Genomic DNA, 15,486 nt, shown 5'->3' with positions numbered 1-15,486 from the left:
CGGGCGGCGCGCGCCTCTTTCTCCTCCCATCCCTCCTTCCCCTCCCCCCACGCCGCTTTTTTTTTTCCCCCCTCACCTCACCTCAGGGCTGCCGGCGAGGCGGAGGCCGCGGCGGCCCCCCACTTTTTTTTTTTTTTTCCGTTCCCGTCTCTCGGCCCTTCCCTTCCCGCCGCCATGCAGGAGCTGATCGCCAACGTGGACCACATCAAGTTCGACTTGGAGATCGCGGTGGAGCAACAGCTGGGCGCCCAGCCGCTTCCCTTCCCCGGCATGGACAGTACGTGATATGAGGCGGCCCCTCCCCTCCCCTCCCCTCCCCCCCCCAGCCCTCATCATCAAAACCCTCATTAAACTGTATTTAAACAACTAATTCCCTCAACACTGTCAAACTAATTATTAAATCTGCATTACTATTAATCTTCTCATCGTTCCTATCACCCATCTCCTCCCACTTATGACTGCATGACTGTAATTTTGTTGCTGGTATCCTTAAGATTTATATTGATATTGTTTCCTGATTGCTTATTTGTACCCTATGACTATCATTAAGTGTTGTACCTTATGGTTCTTGAAGAACGTATCTTTTCCTTTATGTACACCGAGAGCATATGCACCAAAGACAAATTCCTTGTGTGTCCAATCACACTTGGCCAATAAAGAATTCTATTCCATTCTATTTATTCTATTCTATTCTATTCTACTCTACTCTACTCTACTCTACTCTACTCTACTCTACTCTACTCTACTCTACTCTACTCTACTCTACCCTACCCTACCCTACCCTACCCTACCCTACCCTACCCCACCCATCATTACCTCCTTCTCTTCTCTCCTCTCTATTCTTATTTGACTATCATTAAGTGTTGTACCTTATGATTCTTAACGAATGTATCTCTTCTGTACACTGAGAGCGTATGCACCAAAGACAAATGCCTTGTGTGTCCAATCACACTTGGCCAATAAAGAATTCTATTCTATTCTATTCTATTCTATTCTATTCTATTCTATTCTATTCTATTCTATTCTATTCTATTCTATTCTATTCTTATTATTCTACTCTACTCTACTCTACCCTACCCAACCCAACCCAACCCAACCCAACCCAACCCAACCCAACCCAACCCATCATTACCTCCTTCTCTTCTCTCCTCTCTATTCTTATTTGTACTCTATGACTATCATTAAGTGTTGTACCTTATGATTCTTAACGAATGTATCTCTTATGTACACTGAGAGCGTATGCACCAAAGACAAATGCCTTGTGTGTCCAATCACACTTGGCCAATAAAGAATCCTCCCCTCCCCTCTCCTCTCTACCCTATGACTATCATTAAGTGTTGTACCTTATGATTCTTGACAAATGTATCTTGTCTTTTTATGTACACCGAGAGCGTAGGCACCAAATTCCTTGTGTGTCCAATCACACTTCACCAATAAAGAATTCTATTCTATTCTATTCTATTCTATTCTATTCTATTCTATTCTATTCTATTCTATTCTATTATTATTCTATTCTATTCTATTCTATTCTATTCTATTCTATTCTATTCTATTCTATTCTATTCTGCTATTCAGCAATATTGGGACCGACCTTGTGCTTCTTTTCTTCACAGAGTCCGGTGCTGCCGTCTGTGATTTTTTTTTAAAGGCAGCGTGTGGGAAAGGTAAGCTGTGCCTGCAGATATATTGGAGATATATTTATTTTATTATTTATTTTGTCAGGCACGTATAAGATAACATATAAGTAGAAACACGATGGTCAAGACAGGAAATGGATACGAATCAATGGGGACCATAGGCACGTTGGTGCGCTTATGCTAATATAATGTAATATATAATATATATATAGTATAATATATATAATTATATAATAAATATAGTAAATATAATATAATATAATAATTTAGTATTGTAATGTAATAATATAATATAATATATAATATATAATATAATATATAGTATAGTATAGTAATGTAATGCAATGTGTGTGTGTGTGTGTATATATATATATATATATATATATATATATATATATATATATATATATATATATATATGTATATATATGTATATAGTATAAATCCTTCCATTTCCCTCCATCCAAGTCAGAGCTGAAGAAGCTTCTTGAGTGGAATCAAAACGCCTTCAAAGAAAAACCAGAAAGTCCAGTTGCCTCTTGAAAAAACACCTTTGGGACAGAGGGGAAGAATGAAACAATTATTTGTTCTACACTCACTTCTTCGTTATGAATCATGAATTGGCTTTTATTCTGTCTACAATCAGTATCTACATAGCGCTTGTAGATAAAAACAGACTCGCTCCCAAGTTGTGTATAAGGGGACTGTCTATCACATAAATTGGCATAATAATATGCTTATATATAGCCAGGTTTCAAGTTATGGAAATTAATCATATTTTATGAGGAGGGAGGAGAAACTGACCATGAAAAATCATTTTCTTTGCCTACATTCAGAGCCTAATTTTTAAAATCTTGGTTTATACGTTAAGCTGTCAGAATAAAAATCATATGTCAAGATGTCATAGCAGAAGTCTTAAAACATGGTAACTCTTGGTCATTATATTGGCCTAGAAGACACTATTGTAGAGAGGCTAGATTTACTGAATAAATACCTTATAAGATTTTAAAATATGCAGATTAGCTATCCCCTTGTATCCTTTGTCTATTAAGTCTGCAAATTAAAGCAGCATTATAGCGTAGAAGCATTCCTTGCAATATTTTATATATTTTTATTTTTCCCGGCAGGGGGGATGTGTCCATTCCGGCACATCAGTGGTGAAAAGACAGTTGTTTGTAAACACTGGTTACGAGGCCTGTGCAAAAAAGGGGACCAGTGTGAATTCTTGCACGAGTATGACATGACCAAGATGCCAGAATGTTACTTCTATTCAAAATACGGTAAGGGCAAATGTAATAATGAATGGCTGCTATTTAATCTTGACCTTTGCTGTGTGTGTGTGTGTGTGTATGTGTTCTGTAGTGTACCACAATGGAATCCATTTCATCCATTGTTCTGGAAAACTTTACAACAGTGAGTTTTACAATCTCAAGTTTCAGTGACTTGAGCTGTTGATGGAAGAAATGAGAGTTTGACCAGACATGCATTGGTTTCTAAGTTGGTCTGTTGGCTATTACTCTATGCTATCCCTTAGTGACATTTTGATTAGGTATTTTGAATAGTAATAGAGCAAATGATTGGTGTGCAGTCAGTCGTGCACTGATAGCGTGCTTCCTTTCACTTTTTGATACGATTCTTAATGTTTAAATTACCAGTTTCTTTACACTCCTGCTCTGGAATGTGTATTTTACACTCCTGCTCTGGAATGTGTATATGTGCAAGTTTAGCACATTAAAGAGGGATAGAATCAAGATCACGTGAAGTGTTAATACCACTTTATAAGGCCTTGGTAAGGCCACACTTGGAATATTGCATTCAGTTTTGGTTGCCACGATGTAAAAAAGATGAGACTCTAGAAAGAGTGCAGAGAAGAGCAACAAGGAGGATTAGGGGACTGGAGGCTAAAACATATGAAGAACGGTTGCAGGAACTGTGTATGGCTAGTTTAATGAAAAGAAGGACTAAAAAGAAGGACATGACAGCAGTGTTCCAATATCTCAGGGGTCGCACCAAAGAAGAGGGAGTCAAGGTATTCTCCAAAGCACCTGAGGGCAGGACAAGAAGCAATGGGTGGAAACTAATCAAGGAGAGAAGCAACTTAGAACTAAGGAGAAATTTCCTGACAGTGAGAACAATTAATCAGTGGAACAACTTGCCCCCAGAAGTTGTGAATTCTCCAACACTGGAAGTTTTTAAGAAGAGGTTGGATAACCATTTGTCTGAAGTGGTGGAGGGTTTCCTGCCTAAACGGGGTTGGACTAGAAGACCTCCAAGGTCCCTTCCAACTCTGTTATTCTATTCTATTCTATTCTATTCTATTCTATTCTATTCTATTCTATTCTATTCTATTCTATTCTATTCTATTCTATTCTATTCTATTCTTTATATTTCAAAAGGCTGATGATGAAAGGTGTAGGTGATGGTCATAAGGAAACATCTGACTTTCTTAACACTTTGTAACTGTTCTTGAAATTGCATTGATGGCTTGGTGGGCTGAAGCTGGGACTTGTCTGTTGCAGGGGAATGCAGCAACAAGGAGTGTCCATTCTTGCACATCGACCCAGAATCTAAAATCAAAGACTGCCCTTGGTACGACCGAGGTTTCTGTAAACACGGTAGGTATTCAACTTGTGACTGTTGATAGCTGTGCTGTCTTGGATACAGACTTCCCGAGCAACGGGGCCAAGCTTGCAAAAGCCTCTGGATTGACATTTGGCTCCTTGAAAAGTTATCTTCCCTTTTGAAGAAAAACTTACTTGTAGTTAAAGAGAGAGTTGTCTGAATTTGGGCCATTCTTGCTGTTTTGAAAACTCAGTTTGCCTTGCATTTTATGTTGTAGGTCCTCTCTGCAGACACAGACACACAAGGCGTGTTATTTGTGTGAATTACTTGGTAGGCTTCTGTCCAGAAGGCCCTGCGTGCAAATTCATGCAGTGAGTATTTCCCAGATCTGCCCTAAAATTCTCCACCTGGTATTAAACCACCTAAGTGTGTGCCCTTTTCAAATTCTTCCCGAAATGTCAAGCTCAAGTTTCATGCTGTCCCTCATTCACCCTCTTTAATGCTTAGCTCAGGGGTCTGCAACCTTAAGCACTCAAAGAGCCATTTGGACCCGTTTCCCACAGAAAAGGAAACATCGGGAGCCACAAAACCTGGGTGGGCGTGGCCAACTCGATGTCACTCACTTCCACCAGTCACATGACACCCCCCCCCCAGCTACGCCTACCCAGCTGGTCATTAGGACAGAGAATCAGTTGTTAAAGAACACCGGGAGCCACAAAACCCTTTTGACATCTCTCCCTCTCTCCCCCCTCCCTCTCTGTATCTCTCTATGTCTCTCTCACCCTCTCTCTGTATCTCTCTGTCTCTGTCCCGGCCGCTTCTCCATCCCCCGCCGTTGCCCTTACCTTCTCAGGCCAGGCAAGGAGTGACTGGGAGGGGAGGGCGAGGAGCGGGGCCAGCCAGTGGTGGGATCATCCAACAGGGAGCCACTGCAGAGAGCCCAAAGAGCTGCAGGTTGCTGACCCCGGCTTAACTAATTACTAGAGTTTCTGTACCTATGAAGCAGTGAAAGCCACGTTTTCAAGAGGGTTTTATTTCTGAAGCTAAGCGTAAAAGTATTCCTGGGAGAATTAGATTCTAATAGTGGATTTCTCTTTTTATCAGTTTGGTCTCCCTATCTTTCCATACGCATATGTCTTTTTTTCTTTTGAAAAACAGTCCTCGGTTTGAACTTCCTATGGGAACGACAGAGCAGCCGCCACTGCCGCCCCCAACACAGCCACAACAAAAAGTAAGCCATGCCTGCTTTTTCAGCTGCTTTGGTAGATTCATCTCCTTTGAATTTAACTTAAAAGAGAAGTGGGTCTGTTTTGAATTGTTCAGTTGTGTGCATTTGTTGATGCTAGAGCTGCTTCTCCCGTTATAGTGGCGCTTGAATTGCAGAGGGGGAGGGGAATGGACCACGGACATTCAGAGAGGAGGAGGAGGAGGAATTTTATCGTGTGCTTTTAATTCAGGGCACTGCAAGCATAGGCCAAAACCACAGATAATACTGCAATCAAATTGCCCCAGGATTCTAACACTGTACAGGAAGATATTATTATTATTCACCTCTTAAGGGAAGAGACCTAGGGGGAGGTTGAAAGGATTCACAATGTTTTCCTTGCACTGTAAGCTTATAAGGTACTTTTAAGGGAGGTGTGGATTGCTTTTGGCGCCCTAGGCCAAAGTCTGGGGCAACACTTGCGATTCTTGTCAGAATAGAGAAAACTGCTACTAAGGTGTGTAATACATATTGTGCTGGCTGCTTTCCCTTTTCAGCCAAACAACAACACGCCATTGCAAAGGTCCTCCTCTCTTATCCAGCTGACAAGTCAGAAGTCTTCCCCCAATCAACAGAGGACCCCACAGGTCATTGGGGTCATGCAGTCCCAGAACAACAGCATAGGGAACAGAGGCCCACGCCCCCTGGAACAAGTCACCTGTTATAAGGTAAGCTAAGCTATATATATAGTTATAAGGTAAGGGACGCAGTGGCTCATTGGCTAAAATGTTGAGCTTGTCGATCGGAAGGTCGGCAGTTCAGCGGTTCGAATCCCTGGTGCCGCGTAACGGGGTGAGCTCCCGTGACTTGTCCCAGCTTCTGCCAACCTAGCAGTTCGAAAGCAGGTAAAAAATGCAAGTAGAAAAATAGGGACCACCTTTGGTGGGAAGGGAAGAGCGTTCCATGCACCTTTGGCGTTGAGTCATGCCGGCCACATGACCACGGAGACGTCTTCGGTCAGCGCTGGCTCTTCGGCTTTGAAACGGAGATGAGCACTGCCCCCTAGAGTTGGGAACGACTAGCACATATGTGCAAGGGGAACCTTTACCTTTAAGCTGCCTAAGGCTGTGTTTTATGAGGGGAATGAGCTGTGCAGGGGTGAGGGGCGAGGCCGATTCGTGCAGTTCCACTTGCCAGCCCTGAATTCTGGAGCCGACACGATAATCATGTGTGTTTTCACTCTTTGAACATGGGGATATTCCCCTCCGATTTTGGAACGTGGAATTTGAGAAATGACACACTCGTCTGCTTTGTGAAAAGCGAGAAAAGTATGGTAAGATTTTTTTCCCCTACGTGAATGTTTTTAAGAAGTCTGTAGGATTGTATCAGAATATAAATAATGGGGAATGAAGGGTAATAATAGAATGGGCTGGGAAATGTGAGCTTGAAAACATCAATGCATTGTGGTGGAACTGTGTGGTATGCCATAGCTTTCTTGCTAGTAGTTATGGCAGTGCCGAATTTAGCCACGTGGATGTGAAGTTTCCATGCCCACATATATATGTGTGCTGTCTGTCCAAATGCAAACAACAGGATATAAAACAGCAGCAGTCCATTTTCACTATTATTTTGAGAAAGGCAGGTGTTGATGTTTCTAACTCTGGATTTTCAGAATGGCCTATTTAGAAAGAAGAAGGAAAAAAAGCAAAGGTTTTTCCAATTGTGAATATTCAGATTAAACCAGGGGTGGGGAATTGTGGCTCTTTTACAACCTGTGGACTTCAACTCCCAGAATTCCTGAGACAGCCAAGTTTGGCTGTCTCAGGAATTCTGGGAGTTGAAGTCCACAGGTTGTAAAAGAGCCACAATTCCCCACCCCTGGATTAAAGGATTCATTAAAATCTCTTCAGTTTTATATGTACTTTGAGCAACAATGTTTTTCTCGTCTTCTTCTTCTTAGTGTGGTGAAAAAGGACATTACGCCAACAGATGCACCAAAGGACATTTGGCTTTCCTTAGTGGGCAATGAACCAACAGACTTCACAGCATTTTTATATATATATCTTTACGAGCCGAATTCTCTCGAGTATCATCTTGAATGACTGAAACCCACCTTTTTTTTTATACCTGCACCAAAGGATTGGCCAGTGAAAGGATTACTTGATCTGCAGCTACTCTTTTTGTTTTGGCATTTCTTTGTTTTTAATTCTTAAGGCTACAACGAAGTGCCTCCTTGTTCACAGCCTGAAGAAGCAAACGTAATTACACGAGCCTTCTAAAAGAAAAACATTTGGGATAGGGATATTTTTGGTTCAGAAGGGTGGAGCTTCTCCTTCGAAAATGTTTAGCCTGTTCTTTCAACAGTCCTTGGCAGAAGATGATAAAATACGTGAGTGCGTGAGCGATTGCCCAGCTCTTGCTTTGTTCTGCATCTTTGTGTTCCTTGTCTAGGCTGGGCCAATGGCCGATTCAAGATGGAATTCATCTTGTTCGTCAGGAAGAGTGGGTCCAGTTTGTATTTGTCTACATCTATAGTTTGTACTTTTAAGGGGAAAAAAAATTTTTTTTTTAAATCGTCATGTGTAGTGGCTGAACAAATGCAGGCAGAAAACTCCAAATTATGAAAAGCGGTGTTAGGTTTATGGGAAAAATCTTTCCTTCATTCTGAAAGTGATCCAAACTATGTGCCATCGCAATGTAATTTTCATTTGCAGAGCCTACTAAAAATGATCAAAAGTTCCCTAGGAACATAATATTCTGACATCCAAAATTGTTAAATTAATTGAAAGCTTAAAAAAGAAAACAAGAAAAACAAACCCTGTTTTAGAAGTAAGCTGCAGTTCTCTATAAAAAAAGGATAAAGATCATTCTTTAAAAGATCCCCACTGCAGAATATTTTGTCATGTCATTAATTTGGTCTGGAAGACTAATTCCAGTCACAAAACTAAATTATTCTGAGAATCTGAATTAGTGTTTTCTTGGCATTCCAGACTCAAAAGAGTAAAAAAACTGCCATTTCAAAAAATAGAGAGAGCAGGGGTGAAATCCAGCAGGTTCTGGAGAACCGGTAGCGGAAAATTTGAGCAGTTCAGAGAACCGGTAGCTGAAATTTTGAGTAGTTCGGAGAATTGGCAAATACCACCTCTGGCTGGCCCCAGAGTGGGGTGGGAATGGAAAATTTGCAATATCCTTCCCCCAGGAGTGGGGAGGAAATGGAGATTTTGCAGTATCCTTCCCCTGCCATGCCCCTCAAGCCACGCCCACAGAACCGGTAGTAAAAAAAATTGGATTTTACCACTGATAAGAGATTGTGATTAACATTTCAGATCTTGGTGATGCTAGTATTAGTATCTTCCCATACTTTTTATAAGGTCTTTTGTATCCTCACTCATCTGTCTTCTAGCGTTTGAAATAAGTTCTACTAGACACAGATTGGATTATTTTATTATTGGTCTCGGCATACATTTGATACTTCGTAAGAGGAACACAGAGGCCAGTTGCCTGTAGTTGGCTGGTCACAGCAAGAGAAACTTGTATTCTTGTTGGTGGAGTCTTAGTGGTATTTTCTCCAGCGTTCTTCCTCTAAATAATCAGAACCAGTTTTGGTTAGATTGCAGTTTCCTTTAAAATTCTCAAACAGAAACTAGCTTTTATTCAAAACATTTGTACATATGGCCAACGAAATTTATGAATAAGATAATTGAACGCTGAATATTCCTGCTATTCCACTGAGGGATTGGGGGAAAAAAAAGATGGAAGAGGGCAAGCTTTTATCACCAAGTCCTGTTCTTGCAGTTACCAGTTTTCTGGGAAAATAGATTTTACCCAGGTAGTCCTCGCCTTACAACGGATTATTTATTGACTGCTCAAAGTTACAGCGGCACTGGAAAAAGTGACTTATTTTTCACATTTACGATCATTGCAGCGTCCCCCTGTGGTCACATGGTCAAACTTCAGGCGCTTGTCAACTGACTCATATTTATGACGGTTGCAGGGTTATGCGATCCCCCTTTTCCGACCTCCTGACAAGCCAAATCAAGGGGCAAAAGCCAGATACACTTAACAATTTGTGTTGCTAATTTAACAACGGCAGTGATCCACTTAACGGTGGCGAGAAAGGTTGTAAAATGGGGCAAAACTCACGTAACAAATTAGGAACAGAAATTTTGGGCTCGGTTGTGGTCGTAAATTGAGGACTACCTATACAATCTGAAAGAAAGCCTTACTTGCCACCTCTTCTATTAGATTCCAAGACTGGTCTGAAGTCAGGTGAAGTAGCGCGTAGAAGTCCTAGAACCGTGATGGCGAACCTGTGGCACGCAGAGCCCTCTGTGGTCACGCTAGCCGTCGTCCCAGCCCAGCTCCACTGCATATCCACCTCCTGCTGGCCAGCTGGAAACGGGGCACGGGGGACCCTCACATGGCACCCCTGTGCTCCGTTTTGGCTTCTAAGTTGGTACAGGAGCCTTTCCAGGCCCAAAACGGGGCGTGGGGGGTCCGGGGCGCGTGTGCAGGGTGCAAGCACAGGGGGTGCTCATATTGCATTTTGGGGGTTTGGCCATGGGCACTTGGCACCAAAAAGGTTAACCATCACTGTCCTAGAAACTTGAATTTGGCCAATGACTTTTAACTGCAGTGGACAGAACTAAATAAACTCTCCGAGATCAATGCCTACCAACCTCACAAACTCATGTAATGCTCAACAGGAATTGTGCCTTAGGCTGCCACAGCACCTCGCATCTATTCAACCATAAAACCATAATTCAGTGTGTCTTAACTCCCCCCATGCAGCAAGTGAGGAGGGGGAACTGCGTGCTTGGCTGTTTTATCTCAAGCAGTTTGTCACGTGTCCTATGAATCTCTCGCCCCTGTCCACCCCTTGCAGGAACCAGAATTTAAAACAAAACTGGTTTCAAATCCAGGTTTTTTTTTGTTTTTTTGTACATGGTAAGTTGGTTCTGCTGTATCCAGATGTGGCAGGGAAGGCCTTGAACCCAGCCCAAAACATCGACTCATTACAGAATCTTGGCACATTATGCAAAAATAGTGTATTTTTTTTAAAAACAATATTTTACTTACTGAGGCGATCATACACTACGAAGTAGCTGAAAACCACATAAGCGGATAACAACATGGCAGGGCCGCTGATGCCACATTTCTTCGGTTCCCAGTATTTTGCGTAGAACCTGTTGTGGCCTAATCAAAGTGGAAACCCACCTTAGAAGTTGAAGTAGTGGGCAGAATTCATTCATAATAAAAATGGGGGGGGGGAAGGGCGGAGAGGAAAAAAATTCACATCTAGCGGCAACGAAAATACAGGTAGTCCTTGACTTACAACGGCACTGAAAGAGTGACTTATGACCTGGTTTTTCACACGGCCATTGTAACGTCTCTGGCCACGTGATCAAAATTCAGGCGCTTGGCAGCCGATTCATATTTATGACGGTTGCATGGTCCCGAGGTCATGTGATTTTCTTTTGCGACCTTCTGGTCAAGCAAAGCCAATGGGGAAGCTGGGTTCACTTGCCACTTAACAACTGCAGCGATTCACTTGGTAACAGTGGCAAGAAAGGTCATAAAATGGGGCAAAACTCAAACATCTCACTAAGAGAAATTTTGGGCTCAATTGTAAGTCAAGAACTACCTGTCATGGACAAAAAAAGGCCAGCCTGAAGCCATAATCGGGGGGACAATTTTTGCCAGGTTTCTGGGGCTGTAACTCAACAACTTTTTTTTTTTTTTTTTTACCAATAACCATAAAGTTTTATGACTTAAATCTTTCTCAACCATTCAACCAGCAATAACCGATCAAACGTACAGGCCACGTTAAAATACCAATTTAGAAGAGCATAGAAGAGAAGCTCAAATTCAGAGTTACGACGCCCCCCCCCCCCCCCCCCCCCCCCCCCCCCCCCCCAAGATGAAGCAGTCCGGCAGCTCAACCCTTAGGCCGCAGAATTCAAACTGAATTTTTTAGTAGCGAGTCCATTATTTGGATCCATATCTGCAGACAATTCCCATCTTAAAACAGTAACAGAGTTGGAAGGGGCCTTGGAGGTCATCTAGTCCAACCCCCTGCTTACGCAGGAGACGTATACTAGGGATTTGAACTGCCGACCTTCCTGATCGGCAAGCTCAGCGTCTTAGCCACCGAGCCAGGCTTTCCATTATCGTTTTATTGACAGGTCTCGACTAGGCACAGATATTCTAGCCACAGCATTACCGATGCAAATGTTAAATAATATGATTCTGAAATGCTGCTTTTGTGGAAATTCCAATATGCATCTTGTAAATTCCTAAGGAATATTGCTTACCCTCTCCCCCACAATGTAAGATTTTCCCCCCAAGTACTAACCTCTCTTGCACGATTCCAGAAAAGCTCTGGGGGTATAATTGAGTGATGCCAACCAGGTAGGCAGTTGACCCAGTTTCACATCCAGGAGCCTCAAATCTTTAATAGGTACTAAAAAAAAAAAGGATCACAAAACATTGATGGGAAGGAATGCAGCATTTAAGGAATTACCACCCAAAAAAATCCATGTAATTTACTATTGTTATCCCCGTTTTAAGTCACTCGTCAGCAGAACAAAATACTCCCTTTTCTTTATAAACTAATCTCTCCCGTTACATTATACTGAGATGGAAATTAAAGCCCAGTAAAGACATGTATATAACCTATGTATATAACCTTGCAGAGGACATGGGAGGCACAGACATTTAATCATAAAATAAATATATAAAATGTCAACCCAGTCCTGTTCGCACCATGTAAAAGTAGCATATTTCAATACTTACTAAAAAAAATAGATTTATGTCCCTTTTAGAGACTGGGAGAAAAAAAAAAAGATCCTGAACCAGTTGTGGCTGAACCTCCTTCTCTCCACCCCAAGCTAATGTAGGACGACAAATTTATTTTTTAAGAAATTATATATATACATACACACACACATATATATACATATACATACATACATACATATATATATATATTTTTCGTAAAAAACCCACTTTTCTTTTTCTTCCAACTATTGCAAGCGATACACACACACACACACATATTAAATTATATATTTTTTCGTAAAAACCCTTTTCTTTTTCTTCCAACTATTGCAAGTGATATATATACACACGCACACGTTAAATTATATTTTTTTCGTAAAACCCCCACTTTTTTTTTTTTAATTTGATTTATATGCTGCCCTTCTCCGAAGACTCAGGGCGGCTTACAATGTGCTCAGCAATAGCCTTCATCCTTTTGTATATTTATACAAAGTCAGCTTTTCTTTTTCTTCCAACTATTGCAAGTGATACATACACACATATATATTATATATTTTTCATAAAAACCTCTTTTCTTCCAACTATTGCAAGCGATATACACACACACACATATATATTAAATTATATATTTTTCGTAAAACCCCCACTTTTCTTTTTCTTCCAACTATTGCAAATGATATATATACACACACGCACATATATTAAATTATATATTTTCGTAAAACCCCTTTTCTTTTTCTTCCAACTATTGCAAGCGATACACACATATATATTAAATTATATATTTTTCGTAAAAACCTCTTTTCTTCCAACTTTTGCAAGTGATATCTATACACATACACACATATATATTAAATTATATATTTTTCGTAAAAACTCCTTTTCTTTTTCTTCCAACTATTGCAAATGATACACACACACACATATATTATATATTTTTCATAAAAACCCCTTTTCTTTTTCTTCCAACTATTGCAAGCGATACACACATATATATTAAACTATATATATTTTTCGTAAAAACTCTTCTTTTTCTTCCAACTATTGCATGCGATATATACACACACACACACACACACACACACACACACACACACACACATATTATGGGGCAGAATAGAACTTGGGGGGATATGAAAGCAAAGCTTCCCCTGCCTGACACGCTATGCACCCCCCGCCCCCCCACCGTCCTGGACTCCAAAGCCCATCAGTCCCAGCCGGCGGGGCTCATGGGTACTAACATCCCAAAAAACGCCCCCCAAACGCGCCCGGGTTGCCTCCCCCGCTTTATCTGGGAGGAAAGAGGCGACTTCCAGGCCTCCAGAAAGCCGGGGGGGGGAGAAGGGGGGGGTCACCTTGGCTTCTCCCGCCCCTCAGAAAGACTCACCGGGTGGTTCCGCCATCTTGCGGCTGCTCAAGAGATCCGCCCGCAAAGGTTGCCGGGAAGAGACAGAACGCGCAGGCGCAAGAGAGACCAAAGGTATCGGAAGAAGGTCGCTCTGTCTTCAGGGACCTCCTGGGCGGAGCTAAGCGAGGGGCGGGGCTTCGCGCAGCGCGAGAGGGCGGGGCGAGGATGGGGGGGGCAAAGTTTTTTTTTTTCCTCTTCCTTCCATTCGCTTTTTAATAGCATTAATTTAATACCGTCTTAGATTTAAACCGCTTAATGCTTTAATTTAAGAGCCTTTATCCTAGCATTTATTTATTTATTTATTTATTTATTTATTTATTTATTTATTTATTTATTTATTTATTTATTTATTTATTTATTTATTTATTTAAATTTATTTATTTATTTATTTAAATTTCTATACCGCCCTTCTCCAAAATAGGACTCAGGGCGGTGAACAGCCAAAGTAAAAAACAATACATACAAAATTTAAAAGCAATTTAAAATAATTAAATATTTTGGCCGTAAATTAAAACAACCCAATTTAAAATCAAATTAAAATTAACTCAAGCCAGCATTTGCATTCTCTTCCTCTGCCAGCCAGCTCCAAGCCTGAGATTTCCCCTTCCCCACTTTTAAAATTGGTGGTGGGGGGAGCCCTTTTAAGAGTTTTTTCCCAATAAAAATATTATTATATATAATAATATATTATATTCATATTTTTAATCCTTCTGTTGGGGGGTGCCTGGGTCGGATTGTTCCATATTAAGGCACTCAAATCTTTGCTTGCAAAAGTTTTATCAGCCACTAGATGGCACCCAAGAGACACCAAAAAAAGTCTAATTTTGCTGCCATCTAGCAGTTGCTTCCAGTAGTTCCACATCCCAATTCATCATGTAGTCCTCGAATTACAACAGTTCGTTTAGTGACCATTCAAAATTACAACGCCACTGAAAAAAAGTGACTCATAACTGTTTTTCACAGCTACAACCTTTCCAGTGTCCCCAGGATCATGTGATCAAAATTCAGATGCTTGGCAACGGGTTCATATTTATGACCGTTGGCTGTGTCCCAAGTTCACCTATGACCTTCTGACCTGCAAAGTCAATGGGGAAAGCCAGATTCACTTAACAACTGGGTTGCTAACTCAACAACTGCAGTGATTCGCTTAGCAACGGTGGCGTGTAAAGTCGGAACACGGGACGAAGCTCACGGAACCAATGTCTCACTTCACAACAGAATTTTCGGGCTCAGTTGTGATTGTAAGCCGAGGGCTACCTGTAGATTCAGGAGATCCTTTTCTTTCTTTCCATGTGGCTGCCCTGAAAATGACACGAATGGGTGCACCAAGTCTCCTAGGAATCCAACTTCTGTCAGCAAAGGATGCTTTGCTGCTTGATAAATGAGTTGCAATCATGCAGAGGTTTAGAATTTAGAATAACAGAGTTAGAAAGGACCTTGGAGGTCTTCTAGTCCAACCCCCTGCTTAGGCAGGAAACCCTACACCACTTCAGACAAATGGTTATCCAACCTCTTCTTAAAAACTCCCAGTGTTGGAGAATTCACAACTTCTGGAATCAAGTCATTCCACTGATAAATTGTTTTAATCGTCAGGAAATTTCTCCTTAGTTCTAAGTTGCTTCTCTCCTTGATTAGTTTCCACCCGTTGCTTCTTGTCCTGCCCTCAGGTGCTTTGGAGAATAGTCCCTCTTCTTTGGGGCAGCCCCTGAGATATCGGAAGACTGCTATCATGGATCTTGGACTTATGACCATTCATTTAGCAACTGTTCGAAGTTATGCCGGTGCTGAAAAAAAGTGACTTATGACCAGTTCTTGGAACTTATAACGGTTGCAATATCCCTGCAATCACATGATCAAAATTGGGCTTTGGGCAACTTTGCAACGACAGTTGGGGC

The 15,486-nt window shown here is 41.3% G+C and overlaps 2 protein-coding genes across 2 annotated transcripts; one reads left to right on the top strand and one right to left on the bottom strand.

The window, feature by feature from the left end:
* Positions 1-74: 74 nt before the first annotated feature.
* CPSF4 (cleavage and polyadenylation specific factor 4) lies at positions 75-7,815 on the top strand. Its single transcript, XM_070955020.1, has 8 exons — positions 75-277; positions 1,614-1,664; positions 2,765-2,917; positions 4,157-4,252; positions 4,477-4,570; positions 5,358-5,430; positions 5,961-6,131; positions 7,364-7,815. The coding sequence occupies exons 1-8, from the start codon at positions 175-177 to the stop codon at positions 7,430-7,432; spliced, it is 810 nt and encodes a 269-aa protein (XP_070811121.1). The 5' UTR covers positions 75-174; the 3' UTR covers positions 7,433-7,815.
* A 1,016-nt stretch (positions 7,816-8,831) lies between these two features.
* On the bottom strand, positions 8,832-13,667 carry ATP5MF (ATP synthase membrane subunit f). Its single transcript, XM_070955022.1, has 4 exons — positions 13,571-13,667; positions 11,759-11,866; positions 10,483-10,599; positions 8,832-8,985 (listed from the first exon to the last, which is right to left on the bottom strand). Exons 1-4 carry the CDS (start codon positions 13,584-13,586, stop codon positions 8,957-8,959), a joined length of 270 nt encoding a protein of 89 aa, XP_070811123.1. The 5' UTR covers positions 13,587-13,667; the 3' UTR covers positions 8,832-8,956.
* Positions 13,668-15,486: the final 1,819 nt, after the last annotated feature.

The sequence above is a fragment of the Pituophis catenifer genome, unplaced genomic scaffold, assembly GCF_029215685.1.
Source record: "Pituophis catenifer annectens isolate HBS135680 unplaced genomic scaffold, rPitCat1.0.hap2 SCAF_16, whole genome shotgun sequence".
NCBI classification, from domain to species: Eukaryota; Metazoa; Chordata; class Lepidosauria; order Squamata; family Colubridae; genus Pituophis; species Pituophis catenifer.
The sequence above is the reverse complement of the archived record's forward strand: the minus strand, read 5'-3'. Positions and strand labels throughout refer to the sequence as shown.

Bases quoted from the DNA above. Each gene is read 5' to 3' on its own strand.
- CPSF4 (XM_070955020.1), top strand. From the start codon at position 175: ATGCAGGAGCTGATCGCCAACGTGGACCACATCAAGTTCGACTTGGAG. The intron at 2,918-4,156 runs GTAAGGGCAAAT...TGTCTGTTGCAG, and splicing joins TTACTTCTATTCAAAATACG to GGGAATGCAGCAACAAGGAG. The intron at 6,132-7,363 runs GTAAGCTAAGCT...TCTTCTTCTTAG, and splicing joins AACAAGTCACCTGTTATAAG to TGTGGTGAAAAAGGACATTA.
- ATP5MF (XM_070955022.1), bottom strand. The intron at 10,600-11,758 runs GTTAGTACTTGG...CACTTTGATTAG, and splicing joins TCTGGAATCGTGCAAGAGAG to GCCACAACAGGTTCTACGCA. The intron at 8,986-10,482 runs GTAAGTAAAATA...CTGATTATTTAG, and splicing joins CGTAGTGTATGATCGCCTCA to AGGAAGAACGCTGGAGAAAA.